This window comes from Scyliorhinus torazame, chromosome 22 (genome assembly GCF_047496885.1).
Source record: "Scyliorhinus torazame isolate Kashiwa2021f chromosome 22, sScyTor2.1, whole genome shotgun sequence".
In the NCBI taxonomy this organism is placed as follows: domain Eukaryota; kingdom Metazoa; phylum Chordata; class Chondrichthyes; order Carcharhiniformes; family Scyliorhinidae; genus Scyliorhinus; species Scyliorhinus torazame.
The window spans coordinates 102,391,307-102,413,146 of NC_092728.1; the positions used below are offsets into that span (position 1 = coordinate 102,391,307).

Below are 21,840 nucleotides of genomic sequence, written 5' to 3' on the forward strand. Positions count from 1 at the left end.
TGCCCTACCAGATGGCACGGTTTCAAAGAAGGGTTGAGGAGTTATCCGCGGCGCACAAGCCAATATTTATCTCTCCCTCTACGTCACAAAAACGTGTAAGACGGCTGATCACTTTGCTGCTTATGGGAGCTTGCTGTGCACAGGTTGGCTGTATTTCCTACATTGCAACAGTGGCGAGACATCAAAAAGTCTTTAATTGCCTTTAAAGTGCTTTGCCACATCCTGGGCGGGATTCTCCACTGGCGGGATTCTCGGTTGCGCCGGCAGCGTACCCACGCCCGGGGATTTCCCGACGGTGTGGGGCTGCCCGTAATGGGAAGCTCCGTTGGCCGGCTGGAGAGATTGTTATGCGCCAGGGTTTAGAAAACTCCAAAGTATATCTGACCCACGACTTTTAATAGATTTTGGTTATGGGGAGAACAAGGGTCCACTCTCCAGGTGTTATGCAACTGAGACCTTGGGAGGGATTCTCCCCTACCCGGCGGGGCGGGGGTGTCCCGGTGGGACGGAGTGGCGTGAACCACTCCAGCGCCTGGCCGCCCCAAAGGTGCGGAATCCTCTGCACCTTCAGGGGCTAGGCCTGCCCCAGAATGTTTGGCGTCCAGCAGGCGGCAGGAAAGGGGCTTGGCGCCACGCCAACCGGTGCCGAAGGGCCTCCGCCGGAAGGGCGCGAGTCGGCGGGGGGGTCAGAGAATCCCGCCCCTTAAGTTAACATTTTATAAACACACAGTAAATGTCTTATCAACTACCAACACACATAACCCCACAGATGCAATACTCTATAGATAACTCTTAATAACTTTCCTCGCCACATCCATAAGTTAAACCCTTTTTTAAACAAAGACAGCATGTTTAAATTCTCTACAGAAACAGGTACTACTTTGAAATCATCAATGAGTTGAAGACATTCTTTAGCTTGTAGAGAGAAAGATCATTACACATCTGCTTGCTTTGAATGCAGCTCTCCAACTCTGAAAACAAAACCAAAAACAGAGCCGCAAAGCAGTTTTTCAGCTCCAAACGAAAGTAAAAACAGACAGACAGCCCAGATCCACCCACACACTGACATCACTGCAGCTATTTGTTAAACACCCATTTCTTAAAGGTAGATGGAGAATCCCATTCTGGTGCTGTATGAGTGCCAGTCCTCTTTGTTTGCACGGCTGTGTAGGTGGTACAGGAACATACTCAGGATAAAACAGCAATGAAATTCTGAAAGACTTTGGGCGGGATTCTCTCAGCCCAGGCCGGGCCGGAGAGTCGCCGTGACGGGCGCGAATCGCGCGACGCCATCTGCCGATTCTCTGGAGAGCGGAGAATCGGCGGCATTGGCGCCGGCGCGGTCGGGGGCCGCTCTAGGCGGTACCTATCTGACGCCGGGATCGGCCGCTGGAGCGGCGTGGGTCGCTCCAGTGCCGTGCTGGCCCCCTGTAGGGGTCAGAATCGCTGCTCCTGAGGCCATGTTGACGCCGTCGAGAAACGCGACGGCGTTTACGACGGCGCCAACACTCAGCCCCAGGATCAGAGAAACCCGCCCCTTGTAACAGCATCATTGAGAATCTGAGGAACCTCAGTATCTGAAATGCTGTCATGGGAGACACAAGTCCTCTGCTCACTTTTAATGGAGCCAAACTGCTTAACATGTTCCTGCCACATGAGTTAGGAAGAGCTAGTTTGCTTTGGAAGTTCGATGATGCCCATATTGGAGTCGGCTTGCTCCCACATATCTGACTCTGAGCTTTGCGGTATTCCCCACAGTTTATCAGCCCATCTTCGCTGAAAGCCTATTTAAATTTTTTTATTCTCAGTGTGCCTGCGGAAGGGATTTTCTGATAGAGGGTGGAGTCTCTCCCGTCTCTTCGCTCAGGAGCTGACATAGACGAATTTCAGTCCCATGTTGTGTTAGGTAATTTGGAATAACACAAGCTGCCACTTGGTGCAGTTTTGAGTAAAAGATGCTCCAGACTTTGAAGTGAATTCAATGTGTTTTATTGAACTATTAGCACAGAGGAAGCACGGTAGCATTGTGGTTAGCACAATTGCTTCATAGCTCCAGGGTCCCAGGTTCGATTCCGGCTTGGGTCACTGTCTGTGCGGAGTCTGCACATCCTCCCTGTGTGTGCGTGGGTTTCCTCCGGGTGCTCCGGTTTCCTCCCACAGTCCAAAGATGTGCAGGCTAGGTGGATTGGCCATGCTAAATTGCCCTTAGTGTCCAAAATTGCCCTTAGTGTTGGGTGGGGTTACTGGGTTGTGGGGATAGGGTGGAGGTGTGGGCTTGCGTGGGGTGCTCTTTCCAAGAGCCGGTGCAGACTTGATGGGCCGAACGGCCTCCTTCTGCACTGTAAATTCTATGATCTCAATGAGTTCGACTCTCCGCTAATCTAAATGTAGTAACTCAGTCTAACTGAACCAGCCTTGCTCTAAGCCACGTGCTGGGGTGTGATGCTGAGGGTACACCCTGTCTCACTCTGTAGATGTTGGTCTGTGGAAAGAGGCGGGGTGTGAGTGCCTCATCCCTTTTATAGTGAGATACCACCCCTGAGTGTCCTGACTGCTCATTGGTCGTGTCCTATTCCATGCGTTCATTAGCTGCATGTTTGCATATCATGCCACATGTAACATATCTGCATCAATTTAAGCCACCTGGATACAGTGAGGTCACCACTAATATCTTGTTAGTGTTTGTGTTGCCAGGCCTTGATGATGAAGAAACCATTCCCATTGTCTCGATTCAGTAACAGTCGAGAGGTAAAATCGCTACAGAAGTTTCTGGTTGAGGTGACTGGGAGTATGTACCGGTGGTGGTGTGTTAAAGATCACTTGGCGTGCCCGAGTTACAGTGCCAACATGTCCTGTTGTAGTCTGGACCTAGATGAAGGCAGAGGCTCCAATATTCTTTCCATCACTTGGCTCAGTAAATATCTCTTCCGCCTAAAACTGAAGCGTGTTGGAGGGAATTTGCAGGTTGGTGCCCAACCTGTTTTACCATGTTATGGACGCGCACTCCCTGGCCAACGAGTCCTGGAATGGGGCTTGAACCCAGAGCGTCTGGCTCAGAGGCAACGTGCTCCCGCTGTGCCACAAGATCCCGACATGTGCACTCATGGAGAGCAAACCCCATAACGTGGCCATGAGACGCCCGTTGGGTATTTCCGTCTGCAAATGAGTGACGCGTTTGTGTGATGCTCCTCTGAACGGGTTGCTCCCATTTAATTTGTTTAATCATAGAATCATAGAATTTACAGTGCAGAAGGAGGCCATTCGGCCCATCGAGTCTGCACTGGCCCTTGGAAAGGACACCTTACTTGAGCCCACCCTATCCCCGTAACCCCCCCTCCCCCGTAATCCCTGGGCAGCACGGTAGCATTGTGGATAGCACAATTGCTTCACAGCGGCAGGGTCCCAGGTTCGATTCCCGGCTTGGGTCACTGCCTGTGCGGAGTCTGCACGTCCTCCCCGTGTCTGCGTGGGTTTCCTCCGGGTGCTGCGGTTTCCTCCCACAGTCCAAAGTTGTGCAGGTTAGGTGGATTGGCCATGCTAAATTACCCTTGTTGTCCAAAATTGCCCTTAGTGTTGGGTGGGGTTCCTGGGTTATGGGGATAGGGTGGAGGTGTGGGCTTGGGTAGGGTGCTCTTTCCAAGAGCTGGTGCAGACTAGATGGGCCGAATGGGCTCCTTCTGCACTGTAAATTCTATGATCTATGAACCCAGCAACCCCACCCAACCTAGCCTTTTTGGACACTAAGGGCAATTTATCACAGCCAATCCACCCAACCTGCACATCGCTGGACTGTGGGAGGAAACCGCAGCACCCGGAGGAAACCCACGCACACACGGGGAGAACGTGCAGACTCCGCACAGACAGTGACCCAAGCCGGGAATCGAACCCAGGTCCCTGGTGCAGTGAAGTAACAGTGCTGACCACTGTACTACTGTGCTGCCCATAATGCCTAGACTAAGATGGCAGACTGAGGGATATCGCACAAATACATTCAGCCTCCGCCGATTAGTGAAATCAACAGTAATTGTAAGGCGATCCCTCATGGGGATTGGCACCAAACCAGACAGACATTGAACTCCGTATTTACTGTGACAGCTAAGTGCAGCTCTAACCGTGAGCTAAATCTGCGCCAAGTCCATCCCGGATTAGAAACCAAAGCTTCAGCATGAGGGAAAGGCGCAACTAATCTGGAACGTTGTAATCTGGCCAATTTCAGACAGATCGAGACTAGCTCAGTTCATTGCTAATGCGGAAACCTCCCTCCCCACTCCCAACCCCCCCTGGATGGTTTGAAAACACCACCGTTATAGATCAAAATTTTGTCCGTGTAAATTTAAAACAAAATTCCAGATGACTTGGACGAACCTGAGTCTGCTGAATTAAGAATGGTTCTGTGCTGTGGAATCATGCCCCAGGGGTTGAACTAAAACATGAAATTCCTTGGAACAAGGGACGTCCTAGACGTTAACGCCAGACTTTTACACTGAATCATGCTACACTTGGCAGAGGAGCTCTCTAATTGTGTGCATGCCTGAATACTGTGTAAGCAACACATCTGGAGAATCATTTGCAAAGACATGTGCTGGAGTGCGTTTAACACTGCAATCCCAACTGAGACCTCGTGCTACTCTTCACAATGAAATGGAAAGGACTATTGAAAATGCTTTCAAAAGGTTTAAACTCTGGTTGTTGCAGGCAAAGAAGAGGCTGAAAAGGAAAGTGACATTGTCCGTTTCTTTTTTTTTTAACCAGGGGGAGCGTGGACCAGATGGAAGTCAAGGTGCCAAAGGTTATCCTGGCAGGCAGGTGCAGTAAATCTTCTCGTGCCGTGCAGTTTAACACAGAGAAAATGTTGACATGTTTGCAAACAAAAACACGTTTGATCGAGATGCTAGTAAAACAACCTGAAAGGCACATTCTAGTGATTAAAAAAAATAATTTCGAGTACCCAATTCATTTTTTCCAATTACGGGGCAATTTAGCGTGGCCAATCCACCTCCCCTGCACATCTTTGGGTTGTGGGGGCGAAACCCAGGCAGACACGGGGAGAATGTGCAAACTCCGCACGGACAGTGACCTGGGACCGGGATCGAACCTGGGACCTCGGTGCCGTGGCCGGGATCGAACCCGGGTCCTCGACGCCAAGAGGCAGCAGTGCTAATCACTGCGTCACCGTGCTGCCCTGGCTCATTCTAGTGATTGAGACACAATGGGGTAACGAGCACTGTTAGAAACCGAGCGTCGCATTGAGACAGAGCGGATTGGAATTCCTACCCTCAACGTCCCAGCGTTGATAGACAGGCAAAGTAGGTGAATTACCAGAGTGTCCGTCCCGTAGCAAAATATGTTGCGAACATGGGCCAGAAGTTGAACAGTTGCGCTTTATCACACTGCATTCACCCCCACCATCTGACCTGGGCTTGCAAAATCCTACCAACTGTCCCGGCTTGAGACAATTCACACCGCTTTAACCTGGGATTATCCCTCTCTCCAGTCACACCGTCCGGACCTGTAAAGACTTAATTACCTGCAAAGACTTGCATTCAAAGTATCAGGTTGTATCATTGACTTTTTCTATATATGTGGTTATGGAACCCACCTTCACTCACCTAAGGAAGGAGCTGCACTCCGAAAGCTAGTGATTCCAAACAAACCTGTTGGACTTTAACCTGGTGTTGTCAGACTTCTTACTGTGCTCACCCCAGTCCAACGCCGGCACCTCCACATCAGTTGCACTTTGAGCACTGGAGCAGAACTACCTGCATTTTCTGCGACCCCTTGGTTCCACCATTTCCACTAGCGTAGCTATTTTGTATTTAACATCCATAATTGGAACTGGGTCAAGATCCTGCTCAACCGCAGAGCGGGAGCGTCTTCGCCACACAGGCTGCAGAGAGGTTGAAGAAAAAAATCCACCATTCTGCCGGGCAACAGGGACGGGCAAGAAAGGGCGGCCTTGCCAACAGTGCCCACACGCCGAGAATGAGTTTCAAAACGATTCATCGTGGTTTATCCACAGCTGAGCAGGAAGCCCGTTCACTGCACCATCAGTCATGTTATGCAGGCAGCAATAGGCCACAAGGCCATGTAGATGTGAAGCAAACTGAATCGAACAACAATGATGATCTCAAGCTTCGTGAGCACGTGTGCTTACTTTCGTCTGTAACTTATAAGGGCATCCCATAACTTGAATGGATTAACCGCCGCACTTGACATCCATTTAAAAATGGTGTCTTTACATGTTGTGCTTCAGAAGCAAAACACAGCATAGAAAATTGTGGATTTTTCCATATTTTTAAGGCATTAAATAGATTAATTTAGTCAGCACTCGGCATAGAATCCCTACATTGCAGAAGGAGGCCATTCGGCCCATCAGGTCTGCACTGGCCCTCCGAAAGAGCACTCTACCCAGTCCCACTCCCCCCACCGTATCCTTGCAACCCCCACCTAACCTACACATTTCTGGACACTAAGGGCAATTTAGCGCGGCCAACCCACCTAACCTGCACATCTTTGGAGTGTGGGAGGAAACCGGAGCACCCGGAGGAAACCCACGCACACATGGGGAGAACGTGCAGACTCCAGACATACAGTGACCCGAGGCCGGAATTGAACCCGGGTCCCTGGCGCTCTGAGGCAGCAGTGCTAACCATTGTGCCACCTTGTATGTATTATCGGCAGCTTAAACAAAAAGGTCCTGTGGAAGTATTCAGCATTGAAACTGAAATATAAATTATATATTTCTATCTAGTCTAAGAAAAGGAACGACTTGAATATCTGACGAGCTTGTCTGTGAGTTCGTGTATGATGTACGATCCACCTCTCTCTTCACAAGTAACTTAATAGCTCAGGATTTCGGTTTGCATACAACATTGTTTTGTTTCCCCTTTGAAGATAAGAGAGAAAGGAAATTCGTACAAGTGCAATCAGTAACTCTAGATCCTGAGACATAATGACATTTTTGAAAAAGCTAATGAATGATCATGCATGGTGGACAGCGGTTAGCACTGCTGCCTCACAGCGCTGGGGACCCGGGTCCAATTCCGGCCTCGGATGACTGTCTCCGCGGAGTCTGCACGTTCTCCCTCTGCGCGGGTTTCCTCTGGGTGCTCCGGTTTCCTCCCACAGTCCAAAGATGTGCAGGTTAGGTGGATTGGCCACGATAAATTCCTCCTTATTGTGCAACGGTTAGGTGGGGTTACAGGATTATGGCGGGGGAGTGGACCTAGGTAGGATGCTCTTTCCAAGGGTCAGTGCAGACTCGATGGGCTGAATGGCCTCCTTCTGCACTGGCGGTATTCTATGGTTCTAAGGTACAGCTATTGAGAACAAAGTGACTCCTTATTCAATTTCTAGATATTTGGCAAGAAAGAGGTTTTGGTGCTATTTTGACAACTGGATGCAAATCACTTTGTTGTGAATGACTGATTTTTTTTTTCCTCTCCAAAATGTTCAGCATACTGGAAAATCCACTAATCCTATCCTAGTTCTGCCCCAGATCTGCTTTTTAGTCTGTTTCCTCCTGGGAAGGTGTAATAATTCCAGGAAACTCCGGAGTGAAAGTCCAAGCTGGTTTATTTTAAATTGAAAATAAAGCCTTTAACACGGCTCACAAAACAAACGTCCCGGCCCAGGACTGTCAGGAACCGCTGCTCCAGGATTGGGAGATATCTGGGTCGGGGACTCGTCTTCTACGAAGCCCACGGGGAGATCCATCAGCGATTTCCCCCCCCCCCCCCCCCCCCCCCCCTCCCCGTGGTCCTCAAAAGGGTGATCCTATCCCTCACCCCTCACTCCCACTGCGATGAGGCTTCTTTTGTCGTTCGGCACAAGGCCTCAAGCTGGCGGGAGGTGGAGCCGGATTGGGGGGAGGTGGGGATTCAGTGAGATCATGGCTGATCTTTTGTGGACTCAGCTCCACTTTCCGGCCCGAATATCATAATCCTTAATCCCTTTATTCTTCAAAAAACTATCTATCTTTATCTTTAAAACATTTAATGAAGGAGCCTCTACTGCTTCACTGGGCAAGGAATTCCATAGATTCACAACCCTTTGGGTGAAGAAGTTCCTCCTAAGCTCAGTCCTAAATCTACTTCCCCTTATTTTGAGGCTATGCCCCCTAGTTCTGCTTTCACCCGCCAGTGGAAACAACCTGCCCGCATCTATCCTATCTATTCCCTTCATAATTTTATATGTGTCTATAAGATCCCCCCCGCATCCTTCCAAATTCCAACGAGTACAGTCCCAGTCTACTCAATCTCTCCTCGTAATCCAACCCCTTCAGCTCTGGGATTAACCTAATGAATCTCCTCTGCACACCCTCCAGTGCCAGTACGTCCTTTCTCAAGTAAGGAGACCAAAACTGAACACATTACTCCAGGTGTGGCCTCACTAACACCTTATACAATTGCAGCATAACCTCCCTAACCTCCCTAGACTTAAACTCCATCCCTCTAGCAATGAAGGACAAAACTCCATTTGCCTTCTTAATCACCTGTTGCACCTGTAAACCAACTTTTTGCAACTCATGCACTAGCACACCCAGGTCTCTCTGCACAGCAGCATGTTTTAATATTTTATCATTTAAATAATAATCCCATTTGCTGTTATTCCTACCAAAATGGATAACCTCACATTTGTCAACATTGTATTCCATCTGCCAGACCCTAGCCCATTCACTTAACCTATCCAAATCCCTCTGCAGACTTCTGGTATCCTCTGCACTTTTTGCTTTACCACTCATCTTAGTGTTGTCTGCAAACTTGGACACATTGCGCTTGGTCCCCAACTCCAAATCATCTATGTAAATTGTGAATAATTGTGGGCCCAACACTGATCCCTGAGGGACACCACTAGCTACTGATTGCCAACCAGAGAAACACCCATTATTCCCCACTTTTTGCTTTCTATTAATTAACCAATCCTCTATCCATGCTACTACTTTACTCTTAATGCGATGCATCATTATCTCATACAGCAACCTTGAGTGTGGCACCTTGTCAAAAGCTTTCTGGAAATCCAGATATACCACATCCATTGGCCCCCCGTTATCTACCACACTGGTAATGTCCTCAAAACATTCCACGAAATTAGTTAGGCATGACCTGCCTTTTATGAACCCTTGCAGCGTTTGCTCAATGGGACAATTTCCATCCAGATGCTTCGCTATTTCTTCTACGACTTCTATGCATGGCATGGGGTACCGATCTAACATGAGACTTTATTAACCGTGATTTTATAGCCCCAGCAAAGACTTGTTGGGCTTGAAAACGGGGACTACTGGTGTAGCCCACTCTGCAAACTGTACTGGTCATATTATCCTGAGGCTTTCTAACCACTTGAGTTCAGTCTCTACTTGGTAAATAAAGCATATGGGACTGGCCATGCCCTGAAATATTTGGGTAGGGTGCCAGGGTCCACATAAATCTTTGCCATTGCTCCCTTTACTCTACCAAGACTTTCTTGGAATACCTGGGGGTCTTTGCCAATGACCTTGTACAGTCCACCAGTTCATATTTTAGAAAATGGTAGCCAGTCCAGATTGGTTGTTTGGAGCTGGTCCACGCCCAAGAGGTTGAGTTCTGGCCCTCGTACAACAATGAGCGCGTGTTGGGCCTTCTGCTTCCCCGAGGTAACCGGGATCATAGTGGTCCCCATAATCTTCAAACGTTCCCCTGTACATGTGGTCAACCTGGTCCTGGTGTCACGCAGGCTCAGGGACAAGATACCCATCCGGAGACGCCGGAAGGTCTGTACTGCAACGATGGGTAGAGTAGCTCCCATATCCACCTCCATTTCTAGGGAATAACCGTTGACGAAGAGTGTTATTCTTATTGGGGCAGTCTTAAGGGTGATGATGCAGTTTAGCTGCATCGTTTTGTCCTCTATGGGCTGATAGACTTGCAAGGCCCCAGCCTGGGGTGGCTTTGGCTTCCTGGGTGGTTCCTGGCAGCGTACTGCTGACTCCGACAACCTTGCCTGGACCGTGTCCTTTGGCCACACTTACAGCAGCCTTGAGGCTGACTCCTGTAGTCCTCCGGGAAGGCTTTCCTGGCACTTTTAGGCGAATCCGGCCAACTTTTGAGAAGGTCCTGGCTGAATGTTGAGTTGGTGGTGGGTGAGGCACATGGAGTCTTCAGCGGGGATGCTGGCTTTTCTGGTATGAGGATCCTCCCCACCACCCACCCCAGCCTGTGAACGCTACTTCTCATCTTCCCTTGAGGTTCTTGATCCCCTTTCTCGGCATTCTTCAAGTAGAGTGCTAATTCCATCGCCCTCTTGAGGTCTAGGGTGGGTTCTGCCAACTTTTTTTTTCATATCGCGGCATTATTGATCCCCCCTTTGTCGCCAGTGTAATAATTTGCAGGGTGAAATGCCAAACTGGTTTATTTTAAACTAGAGGTGAAGCCGCTCCCGTGACACAAAAAAACAAACGCCCCGGCCCAGGACTATCGGGAACTGCCGGTCCGGGTCTGGGAGCCACAGTTAAAGGTCCCGCTCGCGATCCGCGGGAACCCGGATTCTGCAAAGCCCACGGAAAATCAATCAGTGATGCGCTCTGGTCCACACAAGGGGTAACACAGGAGGAAATGCATAGCATCCGACTGTCTCCACTCCATGGCTGAACAACAGAATTGAATAAATCAAGTGAATTCAGGACAACACTAAATAGCGACATGCAATTTGGGGGGCATGCAAGCCTCCTGCGAGCCAGTATTTTTAACCCATCATACTGGATTTTAAAAAATCAAGTAGATACTGTGCCCATCAGGAATTTGGTCATGCAGGACTCCAGAGAGATAGTTTACTTGGATTTATTTACATTTTTCTGTGCATATAAATTGGCGAATAACATGTAAATACATAAAGGCCAGCGTCTGTTGAATGAAATTCTTTGGCCACTGTTAGTTTTTAGTTTGAAGCAATTCCTGGTGCTCTGTCTCCAGTCACATCTGGATTGGGATTTTCCGCTTCTCTCCTTGTCAGCCCGAGACTTCACGCCTATTTACGCTAATGGATGGGAAATCACTGCCTGGCAAGTGGAGAAGCACAAAACGCAGCCCCCTGATATTTCCACATCTCTCCCAAACTTTGTCAATTGCTCTCTTTATACCAATGGAATACCTGCTCAGTTCTAGAGCCCTTGAAATGACCAATGCAGCTTGAGCAAAGAACAAAGAGCAAAGAACAGTACAGCACAGGAACAGGCCCTTCGGCCCTCCAAGCCTGCGCCGACCATGCTGCCCGTCCAAATGAATATCTTCCACACTTACGGGGTCCGTATCCCTCTATTCCCATCCCATTCATGTATTTGTCAAGATGCCCCTTAAAGGTCACTATCGTCCCTGCTTCCACCACCTCCTCTGGCAGCGAGTTCCAGGCACCCACTACCCTCTGTGTAAAAAAACTTGCCTCGTACATCTACTCTAAACCTTGCCCCTCTCACCTTAAACCTATGCCCCCTAGTAATTGACCCCTCTACCCTGGGAAAAAGCCTCTGACCATCCACTCTGTCTATGCCCCTCATAATTTTGTAGACCTCTATCAGGTCGCCCCAGATGGTACATCGAAGCAAAGTTTGGAAGTTGCATACTTTTACCTTCAACTGTACTTTCCCCCCAAAAAAAGAGAGTTTTACCCAGCAAGAAATTCGCCGGAAGGATTGCTTCAAAGAACTGTAGGTGTTTGACATTCCATGGGAGCAGATGTTTGCTTTGGTTTGCTGGGTGTTTGACAAGCTGGCGGGAACGGACGGAGAATCCCGTCCTCTGTTTTCCTTGTACGAACGCACATAAGTCTCCGAACATTAATATTTAGGTTCCACGCTTTTCTAAAGGTGTGGAATTTGCACTAGGCTGCCCAGCTAGCTGAAAATCCCACTATCGTTTGTTGGTTTTGAGATGTAGCTTAACTTCCTGATGGCAGCATTGCAAAGACTGGTTTGCGTTAGGTCATAACCACAGCAAAATGTTAATAAAGTCAGGGCGGGGCGTAAAACCCCTTGTGTGGAATTTTCCAGCCCATCCCACGACGGGATCTTCCGGTCCTGCTGAAGGTGACCCCCACCCGCCCCCCCCTCTTCCCGCAGCGGGAGCCCCGATGGCGGAGCGGAGGAGCCACACAATACGGCGTGGACATCGGCGGGACTGGAAGGTCCCAGCATCAGCCAATGGCAAGCTATCTCCACCAGCGGAAAACACGGGACAGAAAATCACCCCCCCCCCCCCTTAAGCATTTGTGTTGATAAAACAGCATAAAATGCCTGTTTAAGAATAAATACAATGAAATGAAATGAAAATGAATTGAAAATCGCTTATTGTCACAAGTAGGCTTCAAATGAAGTTACTGTGAAAAGCCCCTAGTCGCCACATTCCAGCGCCTGTTCGGGGAGGCTGTTACGGGAATTGAACCGTGCTGCTGGCCTGCCTTGGTCTGCTTTCAAAGCCAGAGAAATATATAGTCCAGATTTTAACCCTATCCCACCTGTTGGCCAGGTGAGAGCAGTTAAAATAAATCCGGGCAACCTACCCACTCCTTTCCAGCCCACACCCTTGCTGGTGGCAAGGATACTTCCCCAAGCTGGCGAAGCGACCTTTAAATATGCGGATTTGATAGCGGCGATGCCTTCAGGATCCAGCCTGCAATTGTAACCTGGGAGCAATGGTGGCGCTACCACCAGACCAAATCTTCCAGGAGCAGCAAGTCCGGCCAGTGTTGGCCCACCAAGGTGAGTTAAAAAATTTTAAAAAAAATTTCTCTGTGAGTGCAGGAGGAGCAGGGGTGTGTTCACCTGACTACCCCCTTCGTCACCATGATCACCCTTCCCCCACACCGCCCAGGATATCCGCCTCTCGCCCTTATTCCAGTGCCAGTATGTATATTGCATAGTATATGTAGGGTTAATAATTTAACGTGAATGCTTCCAATCACTAGATGGTGATCAAGAACACACACGTGAAACCCTTCATTCGGGGAGTAGGCAATTAGGCTGGATAGAGAGTAGCTGTGTCTTCAGAAGTGTATTTTGTAATATTTACATCTTAGTAAGTAGTTTGAATCTAGTTAGTTGCAGTGTTAATACAATAAGGTATGTTTAAAACATAGTTTGATGTTCTTTGTAAGACACTGCACTTCAAAGCCATCCTCATCCACAAAGCAAAGAACATGACAATTCCAAGGCCCTTCCTGCAGGTACCTGTGACCAACCCCTGCTCCCCCCTCCCCCCAAACTCCCCATGAAATTCCACTCCCTCCCCCAACCAAACAGTAATTCATGACAGTTCTGACCTTGCAAGCGGTAGCAGTACCCTGGAGGCGAAAGTCTCTTCGGACCTCAGCGTAGGGTCCTTGTCACAGGCCTTGCAAACAACCCCTCCCACACCCGCTGATCCTGCCGTGAGTTAAAGTCAGGGCCGTGGCTTCTGAAATGTCCTCTTTTGAATCTGTTGTTTCTTTTCCAGGGTTTACCGGGTCCAATGGGAAAGCAGGGACCGAAAGGATATCGGGTAAGTGTTCAGGCTGAAGCCATCTCTTGCTTCCTATGAAACCAAATGGTTTGGTAAAATGTGTGTTAAGGTTGTCGCAGCGATTGTCACTAATCCTGTTACTGAGGGGCCTGTGAGAGTCTTATTAACAACCGGTCAACCCAATCCCAGTTTTTTATAAAAATCACATTGATTTAGATCAGTTCTTTTATGTGACCAGAGGGTTGTGCTTGCTGCTAACCGAGATTCCGAACATGTTTATTAATGTAAAAGGAAAATCTAATCGCTAATAATAAATTATTTTCAGGCACCGAACCCTGTCTAATGAAGAGATGGGACCAAACATCATGGATTGGCGGCATTTTAACTTGTGGGTTTTTTGGCCTTTTAGTAAATGGAACAAGAGCTACTTTGGTCCAGTTCCCTCATTGTACATGATCCAGGAACAATAGACTCCATCCCATATTGTTCCCACTTTTTCATTTATTTCCTTATGGTAGACAGGGTAAAAGATCGTTATCATGGGGCAATCTCAGGGTATACAAACTAGAATATTAAACCTTTCATCGAGATAATCTCCAAAGGTGATTGAGTAAATGTTTCTTCATTTTTGTCACCTTCAATGCGTTCATAGAATAATAAGTTATGCCTCAATTCAGAGGAATAGGTACAGGGTTCAGGCCTCTTTAAGACGACTTGACAACATGCTAGAATATAGCTAGAACAGTAGAACACCTCTTCCCTGATTCATTCTGACGATGGCCAGATGTATACTTCCCAATATGAGGTTTTTCAGAAAATCCTTCCAGTCAAGCCTATTTTGCAAATGGTTCAGTTGATCGCCAGCCCTATGCATTGGATCAGAGCTCACTGCTCGTCAAAATCATTAATATATACTTTAATATATACTGTGAATAGCTGGGGTCCTAGCACTGATCCTGCGGTACCCCACGGGTCACTGCCTGCCATTTGGAAAAAGACTTGTTTATTCCTACTCTTTATTTCCTACCAGTTTTCTACCCGTCTCAAAATGCTACTCGCAATCCCACGTGCTTTAATTTCACACGCTAATCTCTAATATGGGACTTTGTCAAAAGCTTTTTGAAAGCCCACATGAGCCACATCCACTGGCTCCCCCCCCCTTGTCAACTCTACTAGTTGCATTCTCAAAGAATTCCAGTAGATTAGTCAAGCATGATTTCCCTATCGTCGATCCATGCTGACTCGGTCCGAATTTGCCACTGTTCCCAGGTGTTCTGCTATTAAATCTTTTATAATGGAATCTAGTATTTTCCCCACTGCCGATGTCAGGCTGACTGGTCTATGGTTTTGTGTTTTCTATCTACCTCCCTTTTTAAAAAGTGGGGTTACATGAGCTACCCTCCAATCTGTATAAACTGTTCCAGATTCTGGAGGCCGGGATTCTCCCCCAACCGGCAGGCGAGCATGAACCACTCTGGCATCGGGCCGCCCGGAAGTTGCGGAATCCTCCGAACTTCCGGGGGCTAGGCCGGCGCTGGAGTGGTTGGCAGCGCGCAAACCGGCACCGAAGGGCCTCCGCCGGCCGGCGCGAGTTGGCACATGCGCGGGAGCGCCAGCGTGTTCTGGAGCATGCGCAGAAGCGCTGCCATGATCCCTGCGCAGGGGGTCTCTTGGCTGGCGCGGAGGGAAAGAGTGCCCCCACGGCACAGGCCTGCCTGCAGATCGGTGGGCCCCGATCGCGGGCCTGGCCACCGTGGCCCCCACCACCGTGGCCGGGCGCCCCCCCCCCCCCCCCCCCCCCCCCCGAGGACTCCGCAGGCCGCCCTCAGTGCCAGGTCCCGCCGGTATGGACCTCGTGTATTTCACGCCGGCGGGACCGGCCGAGAACGGGCGCCCACTCGGCCCATCGGGTCCGGAGAATCGCCGGGGGGGGGGGGCCACTGCCAACGGCCCCCGACCGGCGTGACATGATCCCCGTGCCCGCCAAAAAAAACGGCGCCGGAGAATTCGGCAGCCGGCGTCGGAGCGGCAGGGCGGGATTCACGCCGCCCCCCCCCGGCGATTCTCCGACCTGGCGGGGGTTCGGAGTATCCCGCCCTATAGAATCTTGAAAGAGGACCGCCAAATCAACCCCTATTTCTAGTGCCACCTCCTTAGGTATTCTGGGATATCGATTATCAGGCCCTGGGGACTTATTGGCCTGCCATCACATTAATTTCCCCAACACCATTTCCCTACTAATACTGATCTCCTTCAGCTCCTCCCTCTCATTAAACGGCGGGATTCTCCCAGCCCTGGGCCGGGCCGAAGAATCCCCGCGACCGGACGAACACCACCCCGACGCCGGCACGCGATTCTCCGCAGGGTGGCGAATTGGCGCCGGCGTGGTTGGCGTGGCGCTGGTGGCGGGCCGCTCTGCGCGGCCCCCCCGTGATTCTACGGCCCAGATGGGCCGAGCGACCGTGAAAAAAGACGAGTCCCACCGGCGCCATTCTAACCTGCTCTGAGCCGCCAGGACCTCGGAGTTGAAGGGTCGGGTGGCGGCCTGTGGGGGTCTGACCCCTTGGGGGGGGTGGTGTCTCCAATGGGCCTGGCCCGGGATCATGGTCCACCGATTGGCGGGCCGTCCTCTCTAGCTGGGGGCCTCCTTTCCTACGCGTCGGCCCCTGCAGCCCTGCGCCATGTTGCGTCGGGGCCGGCGCATTGAAGGAGGCCACTGCGCATGCATGTGTTGACGCCAGCGCCATCGCGCATGCACAGATCCCGCAGCGCCCAGTTCGCGCCGGGATCGGCAGCTGGTGGGGCGTGAACCGCTCCAGCACCATGCTGGCCCCCTGTAGGGGCCAGAATTACTCCTGGCAGCGGCCCGTTCACGACATCATAAAACGCGACGGCGTTTACGACGGCGTGGACACTCTGCCGCGGGGTGAGAGAATCCCGCCCCCTATGTGCCCCAACATTTTTGGTACGTTATTTGTGTTCTCCTTTGTGAAGGCAGAACCAAAGTATGTATTTAGTTGGTCAGCCATTTCTTTGTTCCCCATTATAAATTCCTATGTTTCAGGCTATAAGGGACCCACATTTGTCTTCACCAATCGTTTTTTTCTTCACATAGAATCATAGAATGAATTCCTACAGTGCAGACCCATAGTCATTGCACAGGGGAGTTTTTAAGCAAGCACCCGTCAACAAATCCTTGTGTCTTTATGAAGCATTACTGTTGCATCTTGCACACTCTGGGTCCGTCACACTTGGCAACAGGTATTGAATCTCCACAAGCTCTGACTCTACCTCTTCCTAAGTTATTACTTGGCCTGTTTCCCGCAGTGATGTGTGTGAGGAAGAAGCCAAAAATAAAGAAGAAACTTTTTTAAATTCTTTCCCGGGATGTGGACATTGCCAGTAAGGACAGCGTTCCTTGACCTTTCCCTAGTTACCCCTTCAATTGACTGGCAGTTAAGAGTCACCCGCATTTCTGTTGGTCTGTAGTCACCTGTAGGCCAGACCAGGTAAGGACGGCAGATTTCCTTCCCTAAAGGACATTAGTGAATCAGCTGGGGTTTAACAACAATTGATGTCTGTTGTCATGGTCGCTGTTACTGACACCAGCTTTGTATTCCAGCTTTTTTTTTTATCAGCTCCCATGGCAGGATTTGAAACCCTGTCCCAGAGCATTAGCCTGTGTCTCTGGATTTTAAGTCCAGTGACATTTGGGGTAGCATCGTGGTTAGCACAATTGCTTCACAGCTCCAGGGTCCCAGGTTCGATTCCGGCTTGGGTCGCTGTCTGTGCGGAGTCTGCACATCCTCCCCGTGTGTGCGTGGGTTTCCTCCGGGTGCTCCGGTTTCCTCCCACAGTCTAAAGAAGTGCAGGTTAGGTGGATTGGCTGTGATAAATTGCCCTTAGTGTCCAAAATTGCCCTTAGTGTTAGATGGGGTTACTGGGTTATGGGGATAGGATGGAGGTGTTGACCTTGGGTAGGGTGCTCTTTCCAAGAGCTGATGCAGACCCGATGGGCCGAATGGCCTCCTTCTGCACTGTAAATTCTATGATTACCACTATAGCACCATCTCCCCAAGGTGCTTAGCTGTATTGCAGAGTCATCACCATTCCTCAAATTTCCGGTATTCTCCAACCACCTCCCTCCATCGCCCCTCGGAGGCCATTGATTCATTAAAGTAGACATGTTTCCGGGGATTTTCCAGTCATGGCTAAATAAATGAAGCTCCAGGGACATGGCTCACCCAATATATTGCACAAAAGCAGTGGAAGGCATTGGGTGTTGTGATCCAGTACTGTACATCACAGCATCAAAATGCCTTGATGGAAGATTGTTGCTTGTGGATCTCACCGGGCCAACAGCACTGAGGAATGAATTCACTGTCGCAGTGTGTGGAGAATGGTTTCAATTTGAAGAACCCCCTTGGGGTATTGGGAATCCTCCTCTTCATGTTTCTGACATGTTCGTAAGAAAGGTCCTTTCAACAGTGCTTTTTTGATCTTCTCCAATAGCTGGGGAGGAGTTGGGGAGTAAATGCACCATCAATGGAATAGTAAAATCATCGAACAGAATCGCTACTGCCCACGCCCGTTTCACGCCGCCATGAAACGCGACGGCGTTCATGACGGCGCGGACACTCTGTCGCGCGATCGGAGAATCGCGCCCAGGGTTTGCATCTAGGATTAAATGGTCAAATAATTCCCGTCCAGGTTCATACTTAAAGAGAGGCCCCTTTCACATCAATAACACAACCTTATCAATCCTAACATCAATAAAAACTTCCCAAAAGATAAAGTTCTGGTGAAGAAAGTATCATTGTCCAAACAAATTAAAGTCCTCTTCAGTTTAGAATATTTATAACTCTGCTGCTTCCAGTCTAAATGGTGTATCGGTACCATTGATTGTCGACCATACTGCAACGAAGTCTACATTGAAGTGATAGGCAGTCTTGTGGCGTGGTGGGTAGCTTCCCTGCCTCTGAGCCAGAAGCTTTGGGTTCGAGTCCCACCCCAGGACTTGATGACCAAGGAAGGTGCGTTCATAACGCGGTCAATTTGCGAGCCTGCAAATCCTTCCATCACGCCAATGACTGGCGGTAGGAGTGGGAGAGACTCCTGGCCAGCCATACGTTTTAAAAAATAAATTTAGAGTACCCAATTCATTTTTTCCAATTAAGGGGCAATTTAGCGCGGCCAATCCACCTACCCGGCACATCTTTGGGTTGTGGGGGCGAAACCCACGTAAACATGGGTAGAATGTGCAAACTCCACACGGACAGTGACCCAGAGCCGGGAGCGAACCTGGGACCTCGGTGCCGTGAGACTGCAGTGCTAACCACTGCGCCACTGTGCTGCCCTTTGGCCAGCCAGACTTAATGTGGAGTGCCACCCCATAAGCTATAAGCCTCTGTCGACAAACTATTCACCTCTTTCGGCAACTACTTGCTATGGAAACAAGAGCAGTGGAAGGCACTTGGGAGTTATGTTTCAGACACTGTACATCACAGCATCAAAATGCCTTGATGGAAGATTGTTGCTTGTGGATCTCACCGGGCCAACAGCACTGAGGAATGGTGAAAAGGAAGATAATTGAAATGAAGTGGTTATGCAATAATTTAGGAATGTTCACAATTTTCACCTAAGGAAGAAAATAAATGGTGTAGAGATTTTAGAATGATGTGTATAAAATGAATTGTTCTGTGTAGAAATAGTTGCTGTGTTCTAGGTGACACATTTTGTTTTGGAAAATCAAGATCATGAACAGGTGGAGACATTCAGCTCATTACTCAATTCATTGCCATGGTTTTCATGGGCTATTATTGTCGGTTTTCAATAGGTTTGTAAATGTGATTCACTAACTGCCTTTTAACTTGCAGCTCGGTCTTTTACAGAGTAAACCATCTTGAATGTTGACTACTCTTTAATGCACCTGAAAACGAGACTTGGGGTGACGTGCTAGATCCAGTGGTAGGAAACAGATCTGAGTTAGGAGGTCTGAGCTTGAATCCCAGGTTTCCCCAGGGTAACACGTTTCCTTATCATCGATCTGGTTGAAACAAACAGTGGAAGGTTCCATTTCCTTTCACGTCCCAGTTCTCTCATCTAGCACTAATTGGATCTATGGAAGTAGTAATAGTCCACACTGTCCCCCATCCTACTGACCAAGAGCAGTGAATCAGCAAAGTGGAAACATAAGAGAAAGCGTGACTTGAAAGAAAATCACCGACCCATTAAACTGGGAATTATGTTTTTTCTGCTAATACCTGGGACAATATTACCCCAGATGTAATTTGACTCCAGATCTACAGTATCCAAAAGTAGTAGTGGCGATAATCCACTGATTGTCCCTCGCCCAGATGACTGATGGTTTCTCTTTGGCTGTGTGACGCTGTGAATAAAGGCTAGATCTCCTCACTTTAGCAGGAGCAGAATTCCATCCATACTCGTACCAGGTGCAGTGGCCCACTCATTGCTGACATGAACCACAAACAGATTTTTCCATTGATACCTGCTAACAATGAACCAATCCATCGCAAGGGACAATCAGGATTTTTTACAAAATAATTATGAATTATCCAGTCGAACTTGCACACCATAAAAGTTGTTTTCAGATGCTGTTAATCTGAAAAGGATGAATATTTTATACGTTGAAAACGCACAGTATGATCCGAAAATTTGAAACTAGACCAATAAATAAAAGTGATTTTTGGAAAAGTGAGAGCACGGGGTCGATTAACTAAATGCTCGACGGTAATTTTCAGAGGCGGACAATAATGTGTCAATGTCTCAGGGCTGTGACCTGTTTTATATGGTTCATCATCACTTGTTCTATAATGTTTCATTGGGTCCTCCCTTTGAAGTAATTTCACGTGTGGCCTTCCTTTCGCTGCCAGTCAGAGATATTTTGCATTACTGGGGCTTGGGTTAAATTCAGGTCTCCAGGGGTGAAGATCAGGAAAAACATGACAAGTAATTGGAGAGTAAGCTTTAAGCCTACAGGCTCTCATTGCTTCTTCCCTCAAAAAATATAAGAATTCCAAAGTTTATTGAGAGTCTCAAAGTTGAACGTCAGTGCGAGATTTCGTCACTCTTTTGACATTTTAAAAGGATTGTGCTCTGTAACTGGGAGACATTGTTCAATCTATATGTGGATTCGCATTCACTCCTTCAAAGCTATTAGTTTCATTCCATGATTTAAAAATATAGTTGGTACAATGGTTCACTGTCCTGATGCCCCAGCACACTGGGTCATTGGAATGAAAGGGGAAAGAAAGTTACATTTATAACGTGCCTATTGTGTCTCTCTAGGGAAGTCCCAAAATCTCTTCATCGTCAGTGAATTACTTTGATATGCAATTACTATTGTTATGTAGGTAAAGTGCTTAGGGGTACAGGTTCCCGTCTGCAATATTTTTTTCCGCACTTGGCAGGTTTCCGATATCCCTTTCACTGCCAAGAGACTCTCCGCTAGTATGGGCTTTAAATCAATGTGAGGTAAAATTGAAAGAACAGTGCTCTCTGGTCTGTCCACTCTGAATTCCTAATAGTAGAATCGGAAAAGAGCCTGGAAGTGGAGCACGTGCTTGCTTTCTGACCTGTAGAATGGAGTGCATTGTTCACTGGGAGGGACATCAGAAATGAATTGAATATAAATTAAAAAGCTCAATGTAATTTACACGTCTGAAATATAGAATGAGCAGGAACGTTCCTTTTGCTAACTGCCCTGATGAGGATTGGGAATTTGTGTTGTGAGGAAAGTAGCCACGTGTTGGTTTAATATGCCAACCTATTCAGAATAGTTCATATGAATCACGTTCATATATTTTGATCCTGTCCAAAGCTGGAGGTTTACTGGAAGGAGGTTTTGGGGGTAATTTCTAAAGTGGTGCACGTGAAACTGGACCCGGGTCCCCGGGAGGCCATATTCGGGGTGTCGGACCAGCCGGGGTTGGCGCGGAGGCAGATGTTGTAGCCTTCGCCTCGTTGATCGCCCGAAGGCGGATCCTGTTAGGGTGGAGATCAACCTCTCCACCCTGTGCCCTGGCGTGGCAGGGGACCTGCTGGAATTCTTGACTCTTGAGAAGGTTAAGTTTGAACTGAGGGGAAGGATGGAGGGGTTCTACAATTCATGGGCATTATTCATCATGCACTTTCGAGAATTGGATCATGTCGAACATAGGGGAGGTTGAGGGTTGGGGGAGGGGGGCGGTGTGTGTTGATGGCGACTATGGGTGATTCCTGATTCCTTTTTGTCATTTGTTTATGTGAATACGCGGACTAATGTTTGGGGTTTGGTGGGAGGATGGGATCGTTGTTATTGATATGGGGATTTACATATTTGTTGCTGATTATTGTTCGTTGTTGGTGGGTGTAA

The 21,840-nt window shown here is 48.7% G+C and overlaps 1 protein-coding gene across 1 annotated transcript in view; it reads left to right on the top strand.

The window, feature by feature from the left end:
• col27a1b (collagen, type XXVII, alpha 1b) overlaps nt 1-21,840 on the top strand; it is a 699,034-nt gene that overhangs the window by 219,255 nt on the left and 457,939 nt on the right. Inside the window, exons 9-10 of the mRNA XM_072487808.1 lie at nt 4,753-4,806; nt 13,461-13,505. Coding sequence (XP_072343909.1) covers nt 4,753-4,806; nt 13,461-13,505 — 99 coding nt within the window. The remainder of the gene's footprint in view (nt 1-4,752; nt 4,807-13,460; nt 13,506-21,840) is intronic.